The 8,983-nt window shown below is 56.3% G+C and overlaps 3 protein-coding genes across 3 annotated transcripts; 2 read left to right on the forward strand and 1 right to left on the reverse strand.

Annotated features, from left to right (window-relative positions):
- Positions 1-942: 942 nt before the first annotated feature.
- Positions 943-2,495, forward strand: DICSQDRAFT_58168 (transcription regulator; the record flags this gene model as incomplete). The annotated part of the gene is made up of 6 exons (XM_007364468.1): positions 943-1,021; positions 1,092-1,225; positions 1,297-1,747; positions 1,856-2,176; positions 2,231-2,393; positions 2,456-2,495. 6 exons carry the CDS (start codon positions 943-945, stop codon positions 2,493-2,495), a joined length of 1,188 nt encoding a protein of 395 aa, XP_007364530.1.
- A 475-nt stretch (positions 2,496-2,970) lies between these two features.
- On the forward strand, positions 2,971-4,934 carry DICSQDRAFT_154348 (uncharacterized protein). The gene is made up of 5 exons (XM_007364469.1): positions 2,971-3,211; positions 3,277-3,692; positions 3,755-3,959; positions 4,026-4,772; positions 4,824-4,934. Exons 1-5 carry the CDS (start codon positions 3,020-3,022, stop codon positions 4,884-4,886), a joined length of 1,623 nt encoding a protein of 540 aa, XP_007364531.1. The 5' UTR covers positions 2,971-3,019; the 3' UTR covers positions 4,887-4,934.
- A 134-nt stretch (positions 4,935-5,068) lies between these two features.
- On the reverse strand, positions 5,069-8,330 carry DICSQDRAFT_58187 (HOOK-domain-containing protein; the record flags this gene model as incomplete). The annotated part of the gene is made up of 13 exons (XM_007364470.1): positions 5,069-5,323; positions 5,380-5,454; positions 5,507-5,572; positions 5,634-5,769; positions 5,822-6,059; positions 6,118-6,254; positions 6,305-6,984; positions 7,034-7,133; positions 7,188-7,328; positions 7,392-7,641; positions 7,677-7,761; positions 7,818-8,136; positions 8,197-8,330. 13 exons carry the CDS (start codon positions 8,328-8,330, stop codon positions 5,069-5,071), a joined length of 2,616 nt encoding a protein of 871 aa, XP_007364532.1.
- Positions 8,331-8,983: the final 653 nt, after the last annotated feature.

Genomic DNA, 8,983 nt, shown 5'->3' on the forward strand with positions numbered 1-8,983 from the left:
GTAGGGGAAGGTGGTGGTGAGTGGTAAGGAAGGAAGTGCGGAAGGGGGCGATTCTTATACACCTTGCCCTGGCGGCTGACCGAGTGTCTTCGAGGCCGGATGGCTGACATGAAGCGCGCACAACTCTCACTTCGGTGGAGGCTTACATGGCTGGAGCCGAGGCATGGTGGGTCGAGAAGTACTCCCCGATCGTCTGTTCCTGCTCCGACCAGCCGAGTGAGCTGGAGAGAGGCTGACGGACAGCAGTAGTATCCGATGCTCGGAAACCTTGAAAGCTGCCCGATAACTGTGATATTGAGCAACGGCATAGGTTTTATATATGGATAGGCATTGTCCTCTGAAACTGGGTGGGGCATCCTATGCTGCTCGCAAGTACTCATGCCCTGTATATTGGAGTGATGGTTCAACAGAAAGTTATTGGACTCAAGTACAACGTCCACATACATGTCCATGTATCCGTTTAAGCTTGTTATATCAGCCCAACCTCCGAGTCGATTAACGAGTTTCGGCGTGAGTCGTTCTGACGTGACAACGTTGTGAGCCCTTGCAGATATTGTGTGTTGTGGGAAGAGTCGCTGGATCTCTGATATTAGGGGTTGCTGACGCGGGCTGAAAGAAATGGCCGATATACAGATACCTGATGTAGAATCCGAAGCAGGATTCCAGAGGTTCAGGTCGCCATTTGCTAGCTTTCTGACCGTTGATGACCTCAAGAGACATGTTGTTTTGCAGCCATGCCATTGTGTGAGCGCCTGTAGCCAAGCGTGATTACGTGAACGCGCCCAGGAGGGCGCGGAAGGCTGAGACGGACTTCGTCGCACCGCCGGCCGACTACGCCTTTCCGCTCCTCCACCTCCTTCCCTTCCTCCTCTCGGCTGGCCTCCATACCTTCGTTGCTGAGCCAGTTTCGCTGCTCCTACGCTAGTTTCTGCCTGCACCTGCATGGGTCTGTTCAATCGCAAGAAGGGTGGTGACGATGAGGGCGCCAAGAAGGAGAAGGGTAGTTGGCGGAGACCGGCAAGTAGGTGTCGTGCAACGGTTTGAAGAATGGTGAGAGACGGAGGTCTAACGCATCGCTTCTCTCATTGCAGATACCGCCTTCAAGCAGCAACGACTGAAGGCTTGGCAGCCTATTTTGACCCCCCGCACGGTTCTCCCGACACTCTTCATTATCGGGATCCTCTTCGCACCTATCGGTGCGCTCCTGATCTGGGGTAGTGGCCTCGTACGTCTGAACCCTCCATCACTACTCGAAAAACTGGCAGTCCTTCATCATTCTTCCTTCCATACACACAGATAACAGAAATCGATTTGGACTACACCGATTGCGAGCTCCTGACATCCCAAAACGCCTCTAATACCTCCACCTCCCTCACCTTCACCGACATCCCCTCGTCCAAGTACTCCTACAAGCTCCGTGCATCAGACTCCGGCGCACCTATCTCCACACCCCAGTACGCTTTCCTCGATCAGAGCGGCGCTAGCGGCGTCTCGAACGTCTCTGCACGTCAATGCGTCTTGCAGTTTGATGTGCCCGCGGACATTCAGACTCCCGTGCTGCTCTACTACAAGCTCAGCAACTTCTACCAGAACCACCGTCGGTATGTCAAGAGTCTCAACTCAAACCAGCTCCGTGGCGACCATGTCAGCTACGGCACAATCAAGGGCGGTGATTGCAAGCCTTTGGACGTGTCGAACGGGAAGATCGTGTATCCATGTGGGCTCATTGCGAACTCAGTATTCAATGGTGCGTCTCCGTCAAAAGAGTCTTGGTGACGTAGTGGGCGTCCTTCACCCCGTAACCCGTATCCGGCCCTTACCAATCCTCACATGATACTTTGTCCTGGCGTTGCAGACACGTTCTCGAACTTGACGTTGACCTCGGACACTTCAACGACCTTCACTTGGTCTGAGAAGGGTATCGCCTGGCCAGGCGAGTCGAAGAAGTATGCGACCTCTCCCAACTATCAACTCTCGGAGATCGTTCCGCCGCCCAATTGGGCCCAGCGCTACCCCCAAGGCTACACGGAGGACAACCCTCCGCCGGACTTGAAGAACGACGAGCACTTCCAGAACTGGATGCGCACGGCCGGTCTCCCCACCTTCACGAAACTTTGGGGCCGGAATGACAACGAGAAGCTCCCCAAGGGTCGTTACCAGATCGCTGTCAACCTCAGTACGTCGTTGGTCTATCGCAATGTCTAGTGGCTCGTCGTGACCTGCTTGGCAGACTATCCTGTGCGTCCCTACAAAGGTACGAAGTCAATCGTGATCTCGACAGTATCTTGGATCGGTGGCAAAAACCCCTTCCTCGGCTGGGCTTACGTTGCCGCCGCCTCTCTCCTCGTTCTTCTTGGTGTCCTCGGTACCATCCGGCATCTTGTCAAGCCGAGGTATGTTCCCTGATTCCGCCATCGCGCTCCGCCTCTCATCTAACGATTGTGTGCGATCGCAGGAAACTGGGTGACATGTCCTTGCTGTCGTTCAACCGGTGACGATCTTGGTAATGGCCCTGCTCCTGCATCCTCTTATTTATATCGGACTACGTGTACCCCCCTGGTCGTGTGCCAGATCCCGCCCAACGTAATGGAGTATCTCATGCTGTACTAGAACCACATCTTTATCTTCATTATCCATTAACGTCGTGTGTTGGGGGAAGTTCCTTCCGCGTAACACGCTCCGCCTATCTTGCGTCTGTCATGGCTGATCACAACGACCGGAAGACAGGAAGACAGGAAGACAGGCCGCACTACAGCTGAGTCACAAGGCGTGCTGTCGGCGGTGATGTTGCTGCTTGCTATATGCAGCCTGCGCACGCTGTCAACGCCGACGTGGCCTGCCACATCGCCATCCCAGACTGCGTGTTCGTCGTCTCTGGACACCCCTCTTGTTGCGGCCCTGTCATATATAAGTCCGCGACGAAAAGCCGCAACAGCTGTATATTACCCTCACCCCAGCCCATCTGTGGGTGTCAGATCACGAGAATCTTGTTGCTTGCTAGCGGGCGCTCTCCAGACAGATGTCGAACAACCACGGTACCAGGAGGTTCTCCCAAGTTGTGAATGGTTTGCTGGAGCGATTTGGTTCTCCTGGCCAAGCGACACACTTCCCGGGAGCGACACAGACCTCCACCCTCTTGGCGCTCCCTGACGACATCCTCTTGCTTGTACTCGCTCTCATCGACCCGGATGACCTTCTCATATGCAAGCAGGTGCTGGTTCCATCCCTTGCTATCGACCTTCACTTGTAGCGCAGCTCATCACACTTGCTTACTAGGTCTGCATGTCCTTATCGCGCCTCGTCCAGCACGATGTGCGCAGCCAATACCGAATAGAGCTCGCCGTCACTGGCATGGTCGACGGACCACCAAGCGACATCACCCTGACAGACCGCCTCGAGCAGCTGCGGGAGCACCGTGCACGCTCGCATAGTAGCCACTTCTCGCGCGACGAGAGCATCTGGTTCGAAGTCGACGCACGCGTGCAGGTGCTGACGTCTGACGGTACCATCCTATATGCGATGCGCAGGCCTGGGGGTTACAAACTGGATGTCCGGACGCCGTTGCGTGTCCAAGCAGCCCTAAGCCTTTGCTCGTACTGTCTGTCCATCGAGGCCGGCCAGGAGTCTCATATCGAGGCTATGGATATGTCGCAGAACTTACTGATCATCTCGGAGGCTACCAGCGACACTTGGTAGGCTTGGGTGCTATGTCAGTGACACGAGCACACACAGCTAACTCGGGCTCTTGATGTAGGGAAGTCACGGCTAGTTTCCTGAATATCACATCTGGAGAGGGGCATGCAGATGCTGCGGGACCGATCATTCGAACCGTGTCTGAGCAAGGGCGCCCCTTGCTCGTCCAAATACACCAGCAATACGTTGCATGGCTAGTATGGATACCTGCATCTCAGAGGCGCGAGGTCGAAGTTTGGGACTGGCACACAAGTCGTCTTGTCTGGGTGAGCATAAGCCAATGACTGGGCCTGTGTTGATTGTGTACTGACGATTGGATTGCTCCTCTCCAGCGTCGCGCTTTCCGACCCCAAGTGTCCTTCACGTTCCTGGACACATCACATATACTCGTGACCTCCGGCCGCCAGGAGGTCTTGGAGGTCTTCTGCTTGGACGGCCCCGCCTACGTACTTGGCGAAATCATCGAACCCTTCCTGACCTTGGAGCTCCCCCTCGGAGCGTTCCGTTGCTCCGTCCACCACGACGAGCGGAGTAGGATCCATTCGTCGTCACCCCCTCCGGACGCCCCATTCATTCCGGACCCCATGCTGTCTGTAGTCGCAGTACGCTTCGCCATCTACGCCACAGACCTCTCGAACGCACTCCTCCTCGTTCCCGGCTCGACGTTTCGCGCACAGATACAGGCGGCACGGGGCAGCGATGAGTCGCATCACCGCGTATTCTGGCATGAGTGGGGCCCCAAAGGCGGCCTGCTCCTGAACCTTTCCGGACCAGAAGTCATCCCTCGCGCGGTGTTCAGCCCGTGCGGGTCTCGTTTCCCTATGCTTATCCGCGACAAATGGAGGGCCGGGTCCGCGCAGATCGTCATCTTTGATTTGAATCCTTGGGCTGCGAGGGCAGCTCAGAGCAACCCGAAAAGTAGCGGGAGCTTGACAGTCATGAAGGACGCCAGCAGCTTCCGCTTCCGCACGCTGCGGGCATCCATCCCGCATGTTGCCTATCAAGGCCCTCGTCTGTCTTTCCCAAAGGAGCACAAGCCGACATATGTGAATATGAACCATGATGGCTTCACCGTGCTAGTAAGTGCCTCACGTCTTCTGGCAGGAGGAAGTTACTGAGTACCTGTCCAGCACGAATGGAAGCCCCCGTATCAGGAAAGGTTGGGCTTCGGATACCAGACATTCTTCGTTTAATTCTACGGTTGTGTGCCACCTACCTGATCCACTGCACTCATAGCTTGCCCGAAATTGAAAGATGATCCATCGCGACGGTCCTGAATGTGATACATACATGCATGTAAGCCAGGCAAAGTGTGAGTTGATAGTGTGGTGTGGTATGGGGTCTCCAGTAGGGTTAATGAGATCGAACGTAAGAATCAATCCGGACGCTCTTCATCGTCGAAGCATGGGACCAAGCTAAGATGCATATGATGAGCTTGGCGGATAACCTGAGACCAGTCCAAACCCACATTCTGTCGTTGTTGCTTGAGCCAACTGGTTGGCCCAGGCTGGGACTGCTGCTTTGCGTAACCAAGCTGATCTCTCGTGGTATGCATGCCCATATTGTGGATGGCACCGAGCATGAGAGCTTGTTCTCTCCTGTAACGGTTAGTGGCCTCGGAGAGCAGGCGCTGCAAACACCCGTCAGTATTCCAAGTATCAACTGAACGTTCCGTAACCATCTCACCTTCTGACGGGCAAGGTCATCTTCCAGTATACGGATTTGCGAGCGATAGCTGGTCTCAGCTTCCTCGAACGCCCCCTGGTTTGTCATGAATATGAATGAATACTTTGTCTTGTAGGAGAACACTGACCGTAGGAATGGTTCCGCCAGCTTTCGCGTGCTCTTCCTTGAACAGTTTGTCCTGCTGCTTAATGAACTACAGAGACATGCATATGAGCGGTTGAAGCGGGTGCACAGTAGAGTGGTGTGATACGTACAGCCTTCGCTTTGACAAGCTTCTCCTGAGCAGTCTTGTATTGCTCCTTGAGACTGACATTCTCTTCGTGAAGGGCAAGCATGCGCTGCTTGATGTCTTCGGGCACGTCTTTCCCGGAAAGAGACGCGCGGAGATCGCTACAGCACACTCAGCAAACGTTTCAGTCACCCGATGGCATGCTTGACCCACCCAATCGCACGCTCGCGTTGAAGCATCCGGTCCCGTTGGTCGATACCCTCGCTCTGGAGATTGACCTTCTCGAGGAGCAGGCCGTTGATCTGTTCGAGCTGCATCTTGTTCTTGTCCGAGAGCTCCTTAACCTGCGTCCGGAGGCGGTCGAGCTCGGCTTCGAGTTCGGCCTTGTCCTCGTTGACGGATTCGCGCAGGGTCTTGAGAATGTCAAGCTGATCGCGGTTGACGAGCGTCACTGTCCCTTCCAGTCAGACAAGACCCTCCAGGAACTGAAGCGAGAGGAAATGGCATACAGTCGGACTTCGCAACGGTGAGCTCCTTGTTCATCGCCTCGAACTTGACTGCGAGCTCGGCATGCTCCTGTTTGAGCTTGTCCAGCTCGTCTACAGTCTCATTGAGACGTTGACGGAGAGCGATCGCCGCCTCCGCTCTGCACCGATGTCAGACACATAGCGTGCACGAAACGGTATGCGAACGCACCCATCGCCGAGCGACTTCCCGCTCCTGATTTCCTCAAGATTGTTCTGCAGCATGAGCTTCTCGCGATGCGCGGCCAAGTAGTCCGCCTCGTAGCGCGCCTTCATGCGGTTCGCGTCGTCTAGTAGGTTCTCCAGCACGAGCACGCGACTGGCGTCCGCTTCGTTCTTGCGCACGGCCTCGAGCTCGCGCTGGAGCTTTCGCACCTGCAGCTTGAGGTCCGTCATGGTCGTGCCTGCGATCGCGGTGTCGAGCTCGTCACCGAGACCCGTAACATCGTCGTCGACATCTGTGGCCGCTCCTTCATTGCCAAGCAGTTCGGCCTCCGTGAACTCGGTCATGTTTCCTGTAGGATCGCTATCTGCCGGCTGTGATCGTGCGCGCGACGCGGCCACTGGACGTTGCGAAGTGAGCTCGAGCTCGCGCACACGCTCTTGGTAGAGCTCGAGGGTCTCGGAGTCCTTCGCGCGCTCCTCCTGAGCGGCCTTGAGCTTGCTCTTAGTTTGCGCGAGCTCGAAGTTGAGCGCGTCGATCTCCTTGCTGCGAGCGGAGGCTTTAGTCTCTAGTTCCGCAATCTGCGATTTGTACGACTCCATGAGGGGCTTGAACGCCGCAACCTTCCGATATTCGTCCTCAAGAGCGGCGTTCTTATCCACAAGGTCTGCATTCTGCTTTTCTAGTGCCTGCAAGGTATTCAGTGGCTACGGAGAGGCAGTAGTGGACCGAGGCTACCTTGACTTGCTGGCGCATGTCCGCCGCCTCCTGCAACTTCTTCTTGTACTTCTCCATGACGTTCTCCGTCTTTTGGAGCTTGTCAGCTGCATGCCGGTATCTGATTGAAAACGTCAGATCATAATCAAAGTAGTGTTATTTGCAAAGTACGCACTCATCGAGTTGGTCCTTCAGTCGGGTAGCCTCATCTGCTGTAACTTGGAGCTCGTCCACTTTGCGAGTGAGCTCGGTCACAAGCACTGTCTGCTTGTCAAGCTCGGATTCCGCCATGGCAAGGTTGTCCTCGCTCTTCTGGCTAGATCCCTCCTTTCAGTATCAGCTGCCTAGTAGCGAAACCACCTCCCCAGTCGAGACTCACAGGTCTGCCCGCAGACGGTCAATCTCGCCCCGCATCATCGCATCTCCCCTGGTGTCGACGCGCTTGCTATCAGCTTCGCGCTGCGCCTGCCTGAGCTGCGCGAGAGCATCGTCCTTCTCCGACACGACGTCATCGTAGTTGGTCTGCAGCGTCCGGTGCTCCTCCAAGAGGGACTGATACACCTTCTCCAACGTCTCCTTCTCCGAGAGTATCCGACTCCGTTCCGACTGGATCTGGTAGTAGTGGTCGTCTCTGTGCGAGCACCCGGGTCAATCTCATCCGCACGCTCGCGCACGCGTCCTCGAATCACGCACTCGGTCATGCTCGCCTCCATCCCCGCTTCCGCAGAGCTCCGGACTTTCGTCATGGTCTGTCCAGGACGATGTCGGACGAGGCGCTCTGCGAATAGACAGACAAGGCACGCACCTGCTCGATGACCCGCATGAGCGCATGCTGCTCGGACTCCGTGAGCTTCTGGATGCGCTCGATGATCTCCTTGTTGTTCTCGCACTGCACGGCGATGGCGATCGTCAGGCGGCACAGGATGAGCGTCGCGTTCACGTTGTAGTCCTTCGCGATCGCCTGCAGGTCGGGCACCTCGAGCGCACCCGTCGGCTGGTGCAGCACCTCGGAGAAGTACTGGGTCATCAGCCGGTAGAGCTTCTTCAGCGCGGAGAAGCGCAGGACCCAGTTGTCTGAGGGCTGGGCCGCCGGCCGCCCCGGCTGGCGGAAGTACTCCGCATCGCTGCGGGGGCGACGCGGCGGTCAGGGTGAGCGTGTCCGGTCGAGGGAGCTGAGCACGCACACGATGGAGAGGATCTCGAACAGCGCCGCGCCATCCGACAGGTCTGCGATGGTCGTGACGGGGCGTGCGAGGTCGAAGGTGGCGAAGTACGAGAAGAAGGCGTTCAGCTCCTTCTTCTGCGAGTCGACCGACATGCTGAAAGAGCGGTCGAGGCTGCGTGTCTAGAACAGAGGGTATATGCAAGCCAGGTATTATGAGAGAAACAGTCTATGAGTGAGCGGGGCGGACACCCGCAACGGTCGTCGTGAGCGCAGGAAGCAGGCCGGTGTCGGTGTGCGTTCGCGACTCGCGACCACCGTCCCGGGCTCCGCGGGCACCGACTCGGACGCTGTAGCGCCCGGCGCTCGTTCGCTCTCGCTCCATCCCGCCGTACCTACTCCCATCATCTCCTCGTACCTCCTCCATCTGATCCCGTTCCTCTTGCTTACTTACTCCTACTCCTTGCTTGCTCATTCCCATCACCTGGACCATGCGTTCGCCGACTGTCATTACTCATGGACTCGACTTCTCGGTAATCCCTGTTACTCGGGCGTCTCGTACGTATCGTATTTATACCCGACCTCGTACTCTCGTTACAGTAGCGTACTCTAGACGGAATCAAGAGTCTTTGAACCTGTCTAGTCTCAGCGCTCTCGTGTCGCGTGTCCCCTTCCTAATCCGGAATCGCCCACGCGACATATTTTTGACAGAACTATCGACTCTACTGCTTAACTCTTAACTCTCGCTGCCGACGACTGGATCTCCCCGAGTCTGATCAACTTGGTCTTCCTCTCTGGCAGCAATACCC

This window comes from Dichomitus squalens, assembly GCF_000275845.1.
Source record: "Dichomitus squalens LYAD-421 SS1 unplaced genomic scaffold DICSQscaffold_9, whole genome shotgun sequence".
NCBI lineage: Eukaryota > Fungi > Basidiomycota > Agaricomycetes > Polyporales > Polyporaceae > Dichomitus > Dichomitus squalens.